This window comes from Haliotis asinina, chromosome 15, assembly GCF_037392515.1.
Source record: "Haliotis asinina isolate JCU_RB_2024 chromosome 15, JCU_Hal_asi_v2, whole genome shotgun sequence".
NCBI classification, from domain to species: Eukaryota; Metazoa; Mollusca; class Gastropoda; order Lepetellida; family Haliotidae; genus Haliotis; species Haliotis asinina.
In genome coordinates, this window is record NC_090294.1 from 39,817,042 (window position 1) to 39,836,193 (window position 19,152).

The 19,152-nt window shown below is 40.6% G+C and overlaps 1 protein-coding gene across 1 annotated transcript; it reads left to right on the plus strand.

Moving 5' to 3' along the window:
- The first annotated feature begins 2,016 nt into the window (after positions 1 to 2,016).
- Positions 2,017 to 14,989, plus strand: LOC137265600 (DDB1- and CUL4-associated factor 10 homolog). Its single transcript, XM_067801028.1, has 7 exons — positions 2,017 to 2,295; positions 3,022 to 3,407; positions 5,849 to 5,962; positions 6,830 to 7,027; positions 8,209 to 8,530; positions 13,187 to 13,246; positions 14,049 to 14,989. The coding sequence occupies exons 2-7, from the start codon at positions 3,178 to 3,180 to the stop codon at positions 14,934 to 14,936; spliced, it is 1,812 nt and encodes a 603-aa protein (XP_067657129.1). The 5' UTR covers positions 2,017 to 2,295; positions 3,022 to 3,177; the 3' UTR covers positions 14,937 to 14,989.
- Positions 14,990 to 19,152: the final 4,163 nt, after the last annotated feature.

Genomic DNA, 19,152 nt, shown 5'->3' on the forward strand with positions numbered 1-19,152 from the left:
GGGTGGTTAATTCTTTGATGGGAGGATGTTGTTTTTACAATCGCACTTTACGACAGGGTGTAGTCATCTACACACACTGCCTTTTGACAAAAGTAATTAATCAATCAGTGTGTTATCGGTTAATCTTTTGATCGATGTTTGTTTTTGTAACTCAGCTGATAAACCCTCTTGCATCACTTACATACACATATTACATAACATACAATAAATTTGCCGTTACAGACCTTAATTTATAATGTTGAGTATTTACTCCAGACAGGAGAAATGCCAAATGGGAACCTTTGTTGAGTAACCTGAGTGGTGTTACTACTTATTATACCTGTTATGAATTCATTAATTGACCATCCAGAGAATGATGACAAATAACACGTGTAGGTTTACACCATCAAACGCGAGTTACAGCAAGGAAGATGTAATCTCTGTGTCGCATGCAGCCTGAAAACACTTATGGGCCGAAAGTGTTTTGAGGATACCAACGGAATTTCGTTACATAAGGAATACATACAGACATTTGCTGTGTACTTGGGTAAATAGGTGAAATAAGGGTTTTTTTATTTACGTAAGAAAATTTTCAGATTTCTCTACCAAAGGCAAAGTCATCGTTTATTGTTTACAAATTCAAATAAATCAACTATGTGTTTTTATTATCATAAATAATAAACCATTGTAGCTACCATAGCTACCAAAATGTACGTATGATAGTTGCTATCACAGCTGAACCAACACTCAAAATTACTTAAATATAAAGCTTTGCAATCTTCCGTACTGAAACAAATGGCTTGCTACGTGCCTGTAGACATCATATTTTCATGTAACATGATTGAATATCGAGGTTAAAAACAGAGAAATAGGATAAAATTGACTAACTATACCATCCAAGCATCATATTTTCATGTAACATGATTAAATATCGAGGTTAAAGACAGAAATAGGATCAAATTGAGTAACTATACCATCCAAGCATCCGAAAAAAACTACACTGCTGGGATATTTTGTTACGATCAGACAAGGAATACCATGGATATTTTTAAATAATGGCATATAATGGGCATCCTGACTCTTTTGGGTGAAGAAATTCTGCTAATATGAACAGGAGCCCAGTTCCTTTGTCCGTCACGGTTGAAGGAGCCGGCGCTGACCAATTTGCAGTTTGGTTCCGTAATTAGACCGTTGGCGAGAAACACTATTCGCTCCGCATCAGTGCCCCTTTAAGTGCACAGGGTTGTGTACTCCACACTAGGGGTTGTGACAACACAGGAAAAATCTGGACACAAAGTTGACTCCAAGGCTTTTACACTCGGTCACAGGTGGGCTAGATCGCGACTTCTCAACCTCGTTGGATCACTAGCCTTGCGCTTTAGCCAGCTCGTCCACCGTGCCCTATATATCCCTAACTATTTTTGTCCAGTGTATATGAACTGTCGATATGTTCCAGGGTTGTTAGTTAATGTTTCTCGGACATCGGCGCTTCACCTTAATTTGTGCGCGTAACAATTTTATTGCTACTGGAAAAAAATCTAATTGGAAAAAAGCTAATGTTGACCGCGTCCCGATCATCCACTACAGAGAATACAATAAATAACAGATTATATGTCACCAATAGCCGAAGGAGGATCACCATTCTGGGGACCAGTTCAGATTAAGGGTATAATAATAAAAACAAGAAGATTTAAAGTAGGATCATCATTGTTTGTTATAGAGCATTTATTGTTTACAACAAAAAAACAAACATCGACAGATACGGAAATAATGAAATGGATTATGAAAAATATGGAGCGGCCAAGCTGACATCGGTACTTACTGAAATTCTGTCAGATAGAGGAGTATGTGGCTTGTTTTCTTTGTGAATTACTTACTCCACTGTCTAACAACTGGGAGTTATCAACAAATGGGAGTAGACTAATTTTTGTAGTACTATTGCACAACTAGCTAATTGACTTACTGGCGGATTGAAATAAAAGCTTGGCTTTTGATGCGCCAACCCTACCACTACACAAGTATAACTAAACTGTAGTTAGAGTGCTCCCCCTTGGAACGTTCTTCTTCCCTTTTTTGTTTCAATTATCCATACCATTACTTCTAAGATACATTGTAGCAAGCTGTTCTACTGGGTATATCCGACAGGCTTCTGAGAAACTAAACAAAGTGGACAGCGGAGTTTGTCGTGACGGGGCATTTATTATGCAATGTTGATACTCTGATGAAGCCATCTCGGTTGCATCGGATTGTGTCAAAGTGTAGTTCTTCAGTTTTACATCGAAGAAATGAAGGCTGTAAAACTTTTCTGTGACTCGGGTAGGAGTTCAACATGAATCCATTTTGAGACATTTTGTCCCTAGCAAGTAAACCTGTAAAGTTAGTTATGCGTCGGAATAGAATGAAAGTTAGATGATTATTATAAGAAAGGGAATAACCCCGACAACGTCTGTTTTAATGAGATGTTAGAGAGTGGTTTATATGATTCCGTGAATAACGAGCAACATTTTGTTTCTAACAGTGCTTATGGTAAATGCCATATTTATTTGAGCGATTCAGGTAATTCCTGTGTCGATCATTAAGAGTTTTTATAGTGCAAGATTGTCTTTATCAGTTCTGTATTGAAAACTGAACTGTGAGGGGATGTGTGAGCACAGCAAGCAAGAATGTCATAAGCAAAGAGTAACTTCTGATGCTAATTTCAAGCTACATGTATACTGGCGTCTCCTATTCTCGCGGTACTTACGAATATCAGCTGAAAAAATAATATGAACAGTTCTTTTCGTATGTATGCTTGTTGTTTTTAAATGAAGAGATCCCCCACCTCCTCTAACATCTGCATCTATCAGCTGCTTGATCCATCAAGTGTATTATCTCGCTTGAGCTCGATGAAAAACATGGTTGTCTGCCGCTGACTTTACGAGGTGTTTCCTATTCTCGCGTCACAACGAGAAAGTAACATTATTAGGTGTAAGGAAGGGGAATCTTATCAGGAAGGGCGGGGGATAGTTATGATTTTTCCAAGTTTGTATTTTCTGTTTACAGACTAACCATGGATACTATAGATATGTCACCAGTTGACTGGAACTGTGACTGAAATATTCTTCAACAACAACCATTCAGACAGGTTACTGACACATGAATGTCGGAGTGACTCAAAGTATGACTGTCAGCGCCAATTAGTATTACAAGAAAAGCCAAATGTACCATTCTTCTAGATTTTCTAAGCCAGCTTGTCCAACGTCTACATTCATGGCATGGAAGTGGCTACAGTCGAGGGAGACGGGCTCTCCCATTCAGGTTGGAGAGACAAGCAAAATTACAAAAACTTTCTACTCTTCGATGAGAGCTGTCAATAGCTGGGACCCAAACAGAAACACAGACCACTGTCACCATGGAGGGATTTTCAACTTTGATTTTTCTGCTGATGGGTAAGTTTGGGAAGAACAGGGAATAGTGACCCAAACATTTTGAAATGGAAGCATTGCACTCCACATATGAGTACGATGGTGATAGTGTATGACAAGGGATTGTCAATATTCATTAGGTGTTTGTTGTCATGTGACCCGGCTGCATGTTTGTTGTTTTGACAAACCATCATGTGTACACACTGAATTAGGGCAGAGCATATTCTAAGGCCTGTGAATACTTTCACTGCAAACTTGTATGTGTGGTTAGTTATCTTTTGGTGGTGAAAGGAATCAATCAGAAAAAAGGACTGATTTTAACGTGACTGCTTGCCAGGCCCACAAAGGCTGGAATGGTCAATGTACTACAGATACTAAATGGGTACCAGAGAACTGAACCCCAGGCACTTTTCTGCATACAGAAATATACCACAGCCAAGCTCAGATTAAAGGAACGAACCACATCATGAGTCCACTTTCCATTGTACTGTGCTGTATTAGATGTATTTGATTGTGTTATATGAGAAACAGCCATAAACATCAATTTAAATTTTAGCGATGCACAAATATTTACTTTAATATATGTATATTTTGTGATACCACTCAGAGTCACAATAAGCTGAACCAGAACAAGTGCGTGTTTTGGTTTTGGGTTGCTTAAAGGTCACACTAAAAAAAAAATCAAACATAATTAAAACACAGTTATCACTTGTTCATGATTGGTGATTGTGAAAAAACAAATAAACCAGATCATGAGTGATTATTCGCATATCAAAAGTGCAATATTTTCTACTTGGGTTTACCTCCCTTGAAACGAAGCAGCCGTGATACTGAACCCAGTCAGGGCTGGTGGATGTGCACTCAAGCATAATGACGCCTTGTCATTCACCACTGGTTCATTTGCTGATACTCTTAGCTGGCTCTTTGTTTATAGCTTGTAAGCCTGATAGGTGTTAATTTCAAATTGCATGTGTTCAGTGATTGAAGTTCTGCATTGCATATTGACATCAGCAGACAGGCAGGCAGACAAATAGGTGTCAGTGAACCAGACATTGAGTTTTCTCTGTGACAGAGTCTTGCTTGTCACAATAAACTTTTTTGTTTTTATGTAATGAGTAGATTATTTACTTGTTTATGTACACAACCAAGATACTGCTCAAGACCTCATACTCCGGGCAGGCATACTGTTTCATCGCGAACCTATTCATTGCGCATGTGTTACGAGTGCAGTGCAGCATAACTGTTGAAACCACATTTTCCCCAATTAGTAAATCATTTGCACTCCGATTTTGCTAGATTATTTCCATCGCATTTTTTTCAACATTATAGGTTGAATTGACATTTTTTTATAATTTTTTGATAAGTTCATACCGAAAGATATCAAAATGTGCAAAGTTGTGTCTTACATTGCATGTGACGTTTAATATGGATTTCTCCCCATTTTACTGTACTGGGTAGGTTTCTGTACTTTAACATTGTTTATGGAATATTTCTGTGCGCAGAAACATATCTAGCTTACGTAGTACCTATGTCAGCAAAGACCCTTACTGACTAAGTCTTTATCAATGGAAATAGTTCCTGGAAAAGTAATAAGACCTTAATGAAGGTATTGGTGCCACTTCCATTATAGTGGGATTTTGGTTTTGGTTCCTGCTATAATTTTATTTTGCTAAATTGGAATTTGACCAGTCAGAAAGTATCAAAGATTTGTTCCTTGTTGTTGGGGTAAAGACAAAATATTTTCAAATTTAAGCATGCTAGTCATGTCGTTATTGATTTTGTCCGATGTTTAAAATTCAAGATTTAGGGTTCACCAGATTGAGCTACCATAAATGATGATGTCAAGGACTCACCAATTTCAAACATTGGTGTTTTATATGTTAGTGATGTTGTGGTACCATTAACTTTGTAATTTGTCTCCAAGTGCTAAACCTTTCTCAGTCTTAACCACACGAGATCTTAATTCTTGAGGCCAGTGAGGATCAAGGGTAGAATAGATCAGCTACCCATGCTAGCCACAAAAGATGACTATGCTTGTCATAAGAGGTGACTAACAGGATCACCTGGACAGACTTGCTGACTTGTTTAAAACATGTCATCGGTTCCCATTTGCACAGATCGATACTCTTGCTGTTGATCACTGCATTGTGTGTTCCAGACTTTGACTATTTACAGACTGCCGCCATGTAGCTGGAATGTTGCTCAATATAGCATGAAACTAAACTCACTCACTCACTTGATTCTTGAAATCAGGTCTTTGTTTAGCAGTAACAAACACTAAGATTTAATGTTTATGACTTTGAATTTCTCGGGCAGCCAGTTAATGTATGACTGAGCACAATTACTCCCCCATGATTCCATCACTGATAAAATGTAATTTCCCCAATATAATGCTGAGATTGTGTTCAGTTTTACACCTACTCACCGACGAGATGAGTATTTATAAACCGTGGTGACTGTTGCAGGTCGATGTTGGTGGCGGCGTGTGAGAGACAGAGTATTCTTGTGTTCGATCCCTTCAACGGGAGGTTTGTCGCCCACAAGAACAATGCCCATCAAGACTGTGTCAACTGTGTCAGGTACTGAGTGAGTGAGTGAGTGAGTGAGTGAGTGAGTGAATGGGTGAGTGAATGGGTGAGTGAGTGAGTGAGTGAGTGAGTGAGAATACTGAGATTGAGTGAGTGATGTTTTGCATAACGTCTGAAATACCAGCCTACATTTTCAATGCAGGAAACTGGACTTCTGTAGTCTGGTAATTCCTTTGTTTAAGGAACATGAGTCGTGTGTGTACTGTAAACTGTGTCTTTGATGTATAGCAAATGTTCATATTTTAAACATATTTTCGCATGCCTTGCAAAATTGTTCTGTGTACACCAAAACAAAGTCGAAAACATGATATATTTAACAAATTAATTCACTAATAGGTGCCAACATTCATGTAACCCACAGAGGTGGGGTTGCGACGATTCAGTTTGATTCATCGAAAATCGAATGTGACACCTTTGTTTTAATTTTTATAACCATTACCACTCTTTTGAATATTTATTAAAATCATTTCAACACAGCCAGAACGTAATTTTGACTACAACTCGAGCACTGTCTAGCAATGAAATACGGCAAAATGTGATTGGTTGACGCTAGGTTAATTATTATATGTTGTTAGTAGACATTACCAAGTTGACGATGCTATCCACACTACATCCTTTACATTCCTAATTTCCAAGTCAGATCATGGAAAAAGTTTTCAGTGTGATATGTTTTGTTTCATAAACTCTTGACAGTTGAATGAAATGTGATGTTTTTACTGAAAATGATGCAATCGAGGGTCTTGTGTTGAAAATTGAATCGAATCAAGGTTTGGGTGAATCAGTATTTGTTGCTTATAAAGTGCTGTATTGCTCAAATATTCATTTTCACTTGCCATCATTGGAAACTATGTTTTTCAGATTTCTAGACACTCGAACATTTGCTACTTGTTCAGACGATTCCACTGTCGCATTATGGGATGTGAGGAATCTGCAGCAACGCATACAGACACTGGAGGGTCACTCAAACTGGGTGAAGAACATTGATTATGCCTCCAGTCTAGGTCTTTTGGTCACCTCAGGGTTTGACGGCAGCATCTATACCTGGGACATCAATAAGTAAGCTGTGAATAAAAACATGTGCTGTGGTGTTGGTTGATGTCACTTGATGAGTGAAGATCTAGGTTAAAACTGTTCTTAAGCAATCCATGCTTGTCATAAGAAGCAAGTAATGGGATCAGGTGGTCAGGCTCGAAGACATGGTTGACACATGTCATTGTGTCCCAGTTGTGTACAGGGTTGATGGAGTAGCCAAGTGGTTGAAGTATTTGGTCATCTTGCTGAAGAAATGGGCTCAATTCCCCACATGGGTACCATAAATGAAGCCCACGATGTGATATTGCTGGGATATTGCTAAAAGCGGCATAAAACTTAAACTCACTCTGTCCCGGTTGTGTAGACTGATGCTCATGCTGTTGATCACTTGATTGTCTGACATAGGTATTTACATAGCTGGTAGCTGGAAAATGGCTGAGTGCATCTTTAAACAATAACCCATCCAATCATCTTGATGAGTTGCAGTTAAGGCAAATATTTGCATTTTGTTAGAACATGACACTCTGGAGTTATTCCTCATCTTCTTGCCAGCATTAACTCCCTTTGTCTTCCCACAATACACAAAACTTCAGGGAGGGGTGATGGGACTGAAGATTATGATTTAAAAGCATTCCATGAAAATGTTTAAACAGACCTGATGATGTGAGCTTTACATCCATCAAAGAAAAAAATAATAGCCCAAGTGAATGTTGTGTGACTTGACTATGTTGATGAAGTTGATACCATATGCGTCTTGATTTAGATGCAGAACTTAATATTTGTAACTTCCAAAAGTTGTATTTTATCTTGAATGAGTTTGGTTAGAGATCCAACGGAATGAATAAGGTGAACTTGAGTTATGTAAACATTTGACAGCTCATATTTACCGGTGAGGACCTGGGCTAGAATTGGTCTTCAGCAGCCCAGTTTTGTTGGGTAGCCTTGTCTTTAACTTGTCACACCGAAGATTTGAATTTGATTACCCAGATGGGTACAATGTGGGATAGCCTTATGGTTAAGGCATCTGCTCATTTGGCTGAAAACCTTGGTTTGATTCCCCAAATTGACACAATGTGTGCAGCCCATTTCTAGTGTCCCCACACCATGATATTGTTGGAATATTGCTAAAACTGGCATAACCAGACTCACTCACTCACTTTCTTTGACTGTAGATTTGAAGACATTTCTTTACTCTTTGTTTTCAGCTACTCAACAGAAACAACAGCACGTAAGAAGGTTTTCTACTCTAACTCACTCATGCGCTCAAAGCTGACACCCGACAATTCGAAACTCATCATCACCACAGCTGGGGGCTTCCTCGTCATCATCCATGACCTTGACCTTGCCAAATTGTCTGATGACCTGAGTGGGTTTGAACCTAACATCTATCGCATGATGCAGCTGAACCCTCAAGGAAGTGGCCTTGCTGTTATGTACAACAAGGTGTTCGAGAGGAGGAGAAATCGAGTAGAAATCGTCAGTGACTTCCCGGCAGAAAACCAGGCCAAGGTCATTGCTTCCCTGCAGGTTAGTTTGATGCTCATGCTGTTGATCACTGCATTGTCTGGTCCAAACTTGATTATTTACAGACTGCTGCCATGTAGCTGGAATATTGCTTAGTATTACTCGTCACATGGGGGGAATGGGGTAGCTTTATGGTTAAAATGTCGACTGGTCAAAGTACCAGGTTTGATTCCCCACAAGGATACATTGTGTGAAGCCCTTTTCAGGTGTCTTCTGCTGAGATATTGCGGGAATGTTGCCAAAAGCAATACTCGCTCACACTTCACATGTGACTCCTCCTTGCGCTCAATCTTGTTAAAAGACCAGTGAAGGTCTGGGGTAGAATAGGCCTTCAGCAACCTATGCTTGCCATAAAGGTGACTATGTTTGTCGTAAGGGGGGACTAACAGGATGGGGGTGGTCAGGCTCGCTGACCTTTATTAGACAGAGGTCATCGGTTCCCAGTTGCGCAGATCGATGCTCATGCTGTTGATCACTGGATTGTCTGGTCCAGACTCGATTATTTACAGACCTCTGCGATATAGCTGGAATATTGCTGACTACAGCATAAAACTTAACTCACTCACTGACTGAAAGAGTGCTTTTACTTTAACATCGGTATCATCATTCAGTGCATTTAGCTGTGAGGGTATGATTGTGTGAGACTTATGAATTCTCATTACAAACACATGAAGTTGTGTGATCTGGAATGAACTTAAATGATTGTTTTCGATATTTGACACAGAGCTCCAGATAAAAATTAGCTCATGTGGGTACTTTACCTGCTGTATATTTTTGGAGTGGTTATGAATGTTGAGTGGGTATTTCATTATTTCAATATTTACTCTCCTAAATATATATGTCACTGAGTACGATGACTAAGGTAAGGTATGTTCTGCCTTATGTAACACTTCATCAGAACCGTCCCATGAACACCCAGGGTAGAATAGGTCTTCAGTAACCCATGCTTGCCATAAAAGGCGACTATGCTTGTCGTAAGTGGTGACTAACAGGATGGTCAAGCTCGCTGACTTGGTTGACACATGTCATCGGTTCCCAATTGCGCAGATTTATGCTCATGTTGTTGATCACTGGATTGTCTGGTCCAGACTTGATTATTTACAGACGACCGCCATATAACTGGAATATTGCTGAGTGCGGCGTAAAACTCACTCAGTTACTTAATCAGAACCAACTTACATATAAATAGGAAATGATTTCATAAAAAGTCAGTCATCCTATACTAAAAGTAAAACCTGACAGCAATTGATGTCTTTTTAATTACGCAAGCAATTTTTATAAATATATTCTGTACACATACATTTTAAACTGTTTGCGTATCTAACATCATAAATGCGTAACTGGTAAGCAACAATTAATTTTCAGTGCATAACTGGAAATTTTCTATGCATATTTTACTCAGATATGCAGCATGTCTTGGCCTCTGTGACACACATGGGTACATGGGTTAAATGTTTCTGTCCTGTTTTGATGTGTTTGAAATTTCTGAATTAAAATATAGCTTAGTTTCTTGGGAAAGGTGACATTTGATTTTCTTTAGAATACCCATGCATTTAGAATGAACCATCTCAGTTTGCTTAAACTGTTGATGTTCATGTGTCTTTATGCAGAGAAGAACCTTCACATCTGCTCCTTCTGTCAAATATGATGTTGTACAGAGTTACCTCCCTTGAACACTCCAGCAACTTATGATCATCAGGTTTCTAGGTTGTGAGCACCATAGCTTTGCCAAAGTGGTGAAATCATGAACATGAAGAATCCCTCCAGGCTGATAATACCATTATAACACAGGAACACTGCATAAAGCATCATTAGTCGCCACAATAATTTCCAAATTTGCTAGCCTGTCTGATTAGCCATGCCTGATAGTTACTGGCCCACAAAATGTAGAAACTAAGCAATAGATTACAAAAATGGAAGAGAATAAGATATTGTCGTCACCATTAAGCTGCTGATGTTATAAACGTTATATCCGGCCATAACTGATTTAATAGTGTAGTATATCTCAAGAAGTTGGGGAGAATGATATACGTGTATTTACAAAATGACCACATGAACATTCATTAGGCAGTTCGGCTAGTGACTGTGGAGGCTTAGTGGCCCAACTTGTTTTTTCACAAACTGTAGGCCTGCAAGACAGTGGCAATTTTGCTCGGTGATCTGAACACACTCCAGGCTTGTCAGGACCTCCATCATCCATTGATGCTAAAGTATCTGCATCATTTCTGGCTTTCCTTCTTCTTCAAGCTGACATGATGTAACACATGACATTGATTCAGAGCAGTAATAAACCAAATTGATCACTTACTTCTTTGGGTTAACCATGAAGGTGCAGGTTAGAATTGATCTTGGCTAACCCAGGCTTGTTGTGTGGTGACTAACGGGATACAGGGTGGTCAGGCTCGCTGACTTGGTTGACACATTATAATTTACCATGTGTTTGCGAGTTTGATATGGATATTTATCATGTGTCCCAGTTCTTGTTTGATATTTAACTTGGACACATGATAAATATCCATATCAAACTCGTGGACACGTGTTAGCGAATTTATCTCTACAAGTACTCTCACTAAGTGCTTTAAATCTGGACTGACAGAATGAGACAATCAAAATGGCAGCTGATTGTATCTGTATATCATTTTTATTGGTAAACATACAAAGCTTTGGTTCATACCATTGCATTCAGCACAAAACGTTTGGTCTAGTAATGTGCAACTTTTGTATACTCTTCAAAAAATGTAGGGGAACTGTACTTCCAATGTATGATTGTCGAAATCAGGAGATATATGGGATTGAATCAGTGTTGATACAATAATAATGGGCGTTTTGACAATGTTACACCACATGGATTTCATTCAAAGCAAAGCTGTTCGTTCAGTTATCCCCCTTGTTAGGTGACTGGAGTATGACATGAAAATTTCAGGTTTACAATTTTCAGTCAGTAGTGTGTGATTTGAACTGAAAACCCTGACCATGCACAGATGCAAGAAAATTATTGTAATAAATGGACTACAGTGATTTATCAACCTGCCTGAAAAATGTCAAGATTCTTAATGACACTCCATGCACGTGTAGGAGGCTTCCACGTTGTGCACATGCTTCCCATGTATTGTTTTATGTGTGGTGATAATGTGAAATGATGCTGCATACACAAGATGAATGTCATTCTAATGTTCCTCAATGGGTTTTCTTTCTAACAGACTTCCAAAGTTCAGGTTCCCTACTTTTTTTGAAGAGTATATATTAAGGACTCTCAAATAACACATAACAACATAAGCAACTGCTACTCTGCTAACACGAAACTTTCATCCACTGTGGGTTACTCGCGGTTACGTCAGCATGACCTGGCACAAGCGTCAAGATCACACTAGCTTTAGACTAACCCACAAGTTACTGTGAAAGCACAAGAAAGAACATATGGGCACAGCTGTAGTGAATGTGGTGTTTCTTTATAGTACACTGCTACAGAAGTGGCTTTTGTGGAAAAGAAAGGTAAAGCATTTCTTTTGCTGATACCTCTCACGTCAATGCATTGGTCATGGAAGTGTCATGGTGACACCATGCGAGAAAACGAATTGTTTTAGGTCGCTAGCATCAAGACATGTTGAGTAGAAGATGGGCGAAGAGAAGGTGAATAGTTTATTCTGGATGGCTTGTACCATATGGGCTTTCTTAGAATCGGCAACTCACTGATAAACAGAGACAATTTGTATACACTCTTGTGGTCAGAGACGGACATAGTTAGAGCTGCACCAAAGTGACACCTCGACAATACTGTGACCCCAGGGCATGAATAGAGTGATTTTTGTACACTGTGGATAGATTGCAACTCTTGCTTAGTGATGACATGGGTTTCTGGCGCATATTGATGGGAACAGGAATGTTGCAATACCAAATTGCGTTGTCTAGTGTTTGTTTACAAACAGTACAAACAAGGGAGATAACTCTTGATGATATGTTTGATACTAAGGATGCACATGGCTATGTTTAACGTAGAAAAATATACCTACAGCAGGTGACCAGTTTTGACCAATGGGTAGCCAACACTGTGCAAGTTGAGATAAGTCATCGTACATATCAATGTTCAAGCAGATGATCACTGGACTGTCTGGTCCCAACTTGATTGTTTACAGACCGCTACCACTTTGCTATAATATCATTGAATACAGGTAAACTTAAAATTTAAATTGACTAACTCTCTCAGTTCTGAGGTAATTGTGTCAGTCATTATCAACATTCTATTATCTTCACATGGCTAAAAGTTAATTGAATCATTGGAAAATCCAACGACAGGACCATAGAGCTGAAGGATGCTTGAGTTCTGGAACTAATCAGATGTCAGATTTGAAAGATAAAGTCACATTTCTTTACCATAGAAAAATTAAGAAATTAATAAAATTTCAAGGGCAATATACCAGTGAGGCCTTTGGTACTTTGTATTCAGAACCCAAGTAGTATTGTTTTTATGTAACTGAGTTACGTCCTTTAGGAATGTCAGAATCCTGTGAGTGTTGATGTTTTTTTTGGTTTCTCACCATTATTCTATGATTGTATGTTTCACCAGAGTTTTAAACGTCTCAGACCGGCATTAAGCTGCCATAACTGGGATAATTTTCAAAGAATTATTTAACATACCTGTTTCAATTATAATATTTGTAGGTTCACCCTCAAGGTTGGTGCGTGGTTTCCAGGAACACAAGTGCTGATGAAGAATCTGAGGTAATAGTAGTAGTGATAGCCCATATATAGTGCCAGGATGAATATCTTGCTGCAAGCAGTACATATTCATAAGGAGGCAAATTTGGTTGAAGGCCTTGAGCCTCAAAAAGACAGTTGTCATTGATTTGCTCTGACTAGCAAAATACTTTTAGATAAAGGGACTTAAACTTCATATTGACCTTCATTTCTACTTCCCCATGATGTGCCCATGGCAAGCTTTCATGCAGCTTTCAGTTTGACCAGTGTTGTGTGAGTGCAGGCAGATCCAGGAATTTTTTAAAGGGGTGGGTGTGGGAGAGTAGGGGTCAGAACCACCTGAACCCCTCTTTGGCTCTGCAGATGCAAATCATTGACTTCAGTGTGGCCTTTACCCTACTACATGACACATGATGGTATATGTGCAATATCCTTTGGGACTTGATAAGTCTGCATCATCGTTTGGGACATAATATATCTGCAATATCGTTTGGGACATGATGTATCTGCAATATTGTTTGGCACATGATGTATCTGCAATATTGTTTGGCACATGATGTATCTGCAATATTGTTTGGCACATGATGTATCTGCAATATTGTTTGGGACATGATATATCTGCAATATTGTTTGGCACATGATGTATTTGCAATATTGTTTGGGACATGATGTATCTGCAATATTGTTTGGCATATGATGTATCTGCAATATTGTTTGGCACATGATATATCTGCAATACCTTTTGGGAAAGTGTTATGAAAAGCTCAATCACCCTGTCGCCATGCCCTCTCTTCTGGCTATAAAAGTGTGTTTGATTTGTTTTCAGTGGACATGCATCCACAATGTACAAGAATTCAACAAAGCCGACGTTCCTTCCAGTCCAGAATCTAATCCAGACATCAGTGGCATGGGTGAATCCACCTCTAAAGATACTGATGCCCAGCCCGGCTCCTCATCAAACAGTCCTGGGGATCATTACTTGTCAGGATGGAACATCCTGTCCCGAAGTTTGTTGTCATCAAGTATCCGTAGATTTGGACAGGTTGTTTACACAGACGACCTGGATGATGACGACGATGATGATGGTGATGACTTTGACCAGTTCCCCTCTCTCAGCTTCCCCTTTGAGGATCGACTGCAGCTGGGCAATGGGATAGATGACTCTAGAACGTCACCGTTGTCTGAATCGTCTCATGATGAAGAGGATGCTATCAGCTTGAGACAGAACTGTTTAATCAGGGGCAGTAACTCTGTGGTCACTACTGCTGCAGAAGATGATCAGTATGCTTCAAGGCAATTTGACAGTCGTCAGAGGCGTTTTGTTTTAAATACTGGACAAAATAGAATAACAGGACCTGCTTCACACAGAAACCACAGGACCTTCAGTAATAAGGTGCATAAAAACAAACCTAGGTTATTGCACTATGTTGAAGAACCTAATGTGGGAAAGGGCTTTCTCAAGGAGTTGTGCTTCAGCACGGATGGGCGAGTCGTTGTCTCACCATTTGGTAATGGTGTGCGCTTGCTGGCATTTGACCCCTCCTGCCAGGAACTCTGTGACTGTGTGCCGACACGACCAATCAAAATGTATGAAGCTGGCAGCAACATTTCCCATAGTAATGTGGTTGTGACGACCAAATTCTCTCCTGTTCATTTCATGTATGTGTCAGGCTGTCTTGGAGGCAAAGTTGTTTTCCATCAGCCTGTTTTGTAAGTGTAAAGTTAAAAGGTGTTGTAGCTTTGGACATTAAAATGGGATAAAATGAATATTGATCTTTTTCAATCCATTTATTGAAGCAACAGAGACTGAAGGGCTTGTAAACATTATGTCACATGTCAAAATATTATCATTTACTCCATTGTCAACTCTCTTAGATGTTCGGGAAGTGGTATAGCCAAGGGGTAAAAGCGTTCTCGTCACACTGAACACCCGGGTTTGAATCCTCACATGGGTACAATATGTGAAGCCCATTTGTGGTGTTCCAATTCGGTATGCTTAAAGCAACTCTCACTCACTCACTCAAGATTGTCATAAGTTTACCTTGGTGCTGTTAATAACAGTGCTTCCTTTGGCAGCCACATCACTGGCTTGTGACACACACTTAGCAGCTACAAGATACATGGTCAGTAGCAATGCCGCTGTTATGTCTTTATATGCTACTAGAAACTGTAAAATAACAGCAATAGGTTACCCACATTGGACGAGATGTCCTCTAAATAGGGAGGACATTTAGAATCCATGGTTTTGGATGGTTACCACTTTCGTAAAACGTGCAGTCGAATAACACAGAAACATGATCATGGTAAAACGAGGAACTGCTGCTCAAACCCACAATTAGATTCCCGGGGTGTTCAAGGGACACAACTCTGCACTGACAACTGGGCTTCCTGTCAAAAGCCACCTGCTGAAGGTTTCAGGACGGCAGTGGCTTAGTTAACTCTTTTCAATAAGGTGGGCACTATCAACGTTGAAAGAATCTTATTTCAGTGCTTAAATGCATCAAGAGCAATCTGTAATAAAGGGTCAAGGGGGTTGGGGATTAGGGGTGGGGGAGGGGAAAGGCACCTCCCCACCCCACCCCACCCCCCATGGCCCCCTGGTCTGTCTATGGCCCTGCACGACGGTGATAATAATGTGAGACCTGTTCCGTCGGCCTGCCTCCCGTTTCAAACCGACACTGCTGTGATGTAGCTGAAGTAATATTCAAAGTGACTTCAGTCTATACAGAAGGACCCCTGAAGGTCCCGGGGTAGAATAGGCATTCGGCAGCCCATGTTTGCCATAAAAGGCGACTTATGCTTGTCGTGGGAGGTGACTAACGGGATCGGGTGGTCAGGCTCGCTGACTTGGTTGACACATGTCATTGGTTCCCAGTTGCGCAGGTCGATGCTCATGATGTTGATCCCTGGATTGTCTGGTCAAGACTCGATTATTTACAGACCGCAAGCATATAGCTGGAATATTGCTGTAAAACTGAATTGCTGAGTGCGGCGTAAAACTAAACTCACTCTCTATACAGCAGAAGATCTTTGATGGAAACTATTGGAGATAGTATACTGGAATGGGCACATGGATCACTGAAAGGTTTTGGTGTTGACGCTGTTGAGTCTTCTCAATAAGGATTACTTCAACGACCATGCTTGCTACAGACCCAGGTTTTCGTGAAGTTCGGACAAAGGGTTATGTAGGTGTAATACCTGGGTTGGTACATCCCACACTCCGGCGCAGCGATGACTTAGCATAACATCACTGCCACAGGCTAATTTGCATATCACGTGACTGGACTTTTCTCTTGTTTGTAAACTAATGCGCATATTCATAAATAAGAGACTGGCATAACGGAAGCGATACGACGAGATTTTTATATTGTTTTACACCGTTACGAAATGTTCTTCTGCAACTGCGTCAGTAGGGTTTATGACAAAACATATTTAGTTTTCAAACCGGCTTCATCCTTTGCTCCAGATTAAGCTTCGATGACAGCACGTGGTGGAATATAACCCATGTAAACAAAGGATCGTTGCGCAAATTGAAACAGTGTTACACGTTTTAGGATAGTTTCTCGGTGAAACTAAACCATTTCAACAACGATGTTTAATTTGAGGTGTAGACTCAGCAAAAATAAAGAAGTTAAGAAATTGTACACATATACTATTCAAAAAAGAAACGTATAACCCAGTTTTTTGTGTGACAAAATGTGTATTCAATCATAAATAACAATGTGAAAAAGGATCTTTCAAGAATGATTTTTTACACTGGCTTAGGGGAGGTCATTGTCTAGAAACAGCGATGAAGAAGATGAGTTTAGGCCTTTACATTATTCGTCGGTGTTAAAGGGAAAGTCAGTATCGGTTATGGCCACCACGTGCACGAATGAGTCATGGACTGAATGAGTCTTTGGATAACCGCCTGGGGGATCCTCCTGCAGACATGCAGCCAGTGCTTGCAGCGTTTGAGGTTGTTGTTGACGCTGACGGAGACGTCGATCCAGCTCATCCCATAGGAGCACATTCACATTGTTGGCTGCAAGAAAATCCCTTGTAACACGTGCAGTATGTGGGCGGGCGTTATCCTGCTGAATAAAAAAACACGTTGGACGTTAACTGCAGACCGGCGGTGTGGTTGCCGGATTGTGTCTGTGTAGCACACTGCTGTCAAATTCCCCTGAGCATGGACCAGATCCGTACGATCAGTGTAGGATAACTTCGCCCACATCATGACGCTTTCTCTGCCAATTCGGTCCACTTGACGTACGCAGTTGGGAGCATAACATTCATTGACAAGCCTGTAAACTCTGTTTCTCCCGTCACGTCTTTGCAGCAAGAACCTGGGCTCATCGCTGAACCAAACTCTGCGCCAGTTGCGTAAGTCCCATCTCATTACATTGTTACACCAACGGAGTCGATTGGCGTAGTGAACACCGCGTAGGACGTTGCCGACGTATGGTCATCTGGCTCGAAGTTCCTGTTCCCTCAACCTGTTCCGCACCGTTTGTCCCGATATCCTCCTCAGTCCTGGTATCCTGGCTGCAGTGCCTTCACCCGTAGATGTGCGATCACGTAAGTGAAGGACCCGGATGTAGCGATCCTGAGCTGGCGTGGTCACTCGTGGTCTACCTGATCGACGACGGTCATTCGCTGGACCAGTCGTGAAATGGTGCTCTGACTAACGTTCAGACGTCTGGTAACAGAAGATTGTGATCTCTGGCCTGCAGTCTTCCGATGGCGATGTTTCTGGTTGCAGCATCAAGACGTGGCATGTTGAAAGTTCTTGCAAAGTCTTCTAAACGAATGTCATTTTCCAAAAGCCTCTGTCGTTTTATAGTCGTTTAGTGCGTGATTTCCATGCTCAACATGCACGTTTCGCCGATGTTTTCCTGATTTTTCCAAAAACAGTTCATCAAAGTCAACATTTTTTACAGACGTCCTGTTCATTCATTTCAAATGTACACTAGATGTACCAGTAACAAATATTGAAGGATATTTTGTCAATATTATGATACGGACAGTACACACTTTCTTTTGAAATAAAACATACTGCCTATGCGTTTCTTATTTTGAATAGTATAGTATTAGATGGACTGTGTAAGATGTGAGGAATCGTCACATCTTTCTGGCCTGTGGCAGAGATACTATGCTGGCTCGCCGCCTGGAACTCTGGGTAGGAGAGTGGGTACATCCTCACAGTGGGCTCTTGGGTAGACTTATGGTTAACGGGATCGGGTGGTCAAGCTCGCTGACTTGGTTGACACATGTCATCGGTTCCCATTTGCGCAGACTGATGCTCATGATGTTGATCACTGGATTGTCTGGATAAGACTCGATTATTTACAGACCGCCGCCATATAGCTGGAATATTGCTGAGTGTGGCGTAAAACTAAACTTACTCACTCACTCACTCACTCACCCACTCACCCACGCACTCACTCACTCACTCACTCACTCACTCACTCCTGATGGTTAAAACACTTGGTCATCAAACCGAAGCCCAGGTTTCATTCAGCACATGGGTACAATGTGTGAAGTCCATTTCTGGTGTCCGCCAGGGCGACGTCGCTGGGGTATTTCTGAAAGCGGTGTAAAACTAAACTAACTTGTACACTCTCCCAGTTTGATCTGATTGGCTGTGTGACATCCTGCCTGACATTGATTGATGTTCATGCAATCACATTTAACGACATTCACTCATTTTGTCTTCATTTGTAATGACTGAATCGAGGAAAATATTTTTGCCACTCATGAACGTCTGTGGATTATATACTAACACGGTAAAATTCACAAAGTCACTGTTTGTGTTGACGAGAGTGCAAGGGCAGGCGCCACAATATGGGTCTCTGGTCCTTCTGAACCGACTCGATCTCTGCATCCCAGTCACAATATTCAACAGATTCATGAGGCAAGAAACACAATACTTTCGTTGCAGACCAAAA

What these genes read in the sequence shown, in the direction of transcription:
- LOC137265600 (XM_067801028.1), top strand. Translation starts at nt 3,178, where the DNA reads ATGTACCATTCTTCTAGATTTTCTAAGCCAGCTTGTCCAACGTCTACA. An exon ending in TTTGATTTTTCTGCTGATGG is followed by an intron (nt 3,408 to 5,848) that starts GTAAGTTTGGGA and finishes TGACTGTTGCAG; the next exon opens with GTCGATGTTGGTGGCGGCGT. An exon ending in GTGCTGATGAAGAATCTGAG is followed by an intron (nt 13,247 to 14,048) that starts GTAATAGTAGTA and finishes ATTTGTTTTCAG; the next exon opens with TGGACATGCATCCACAATGT.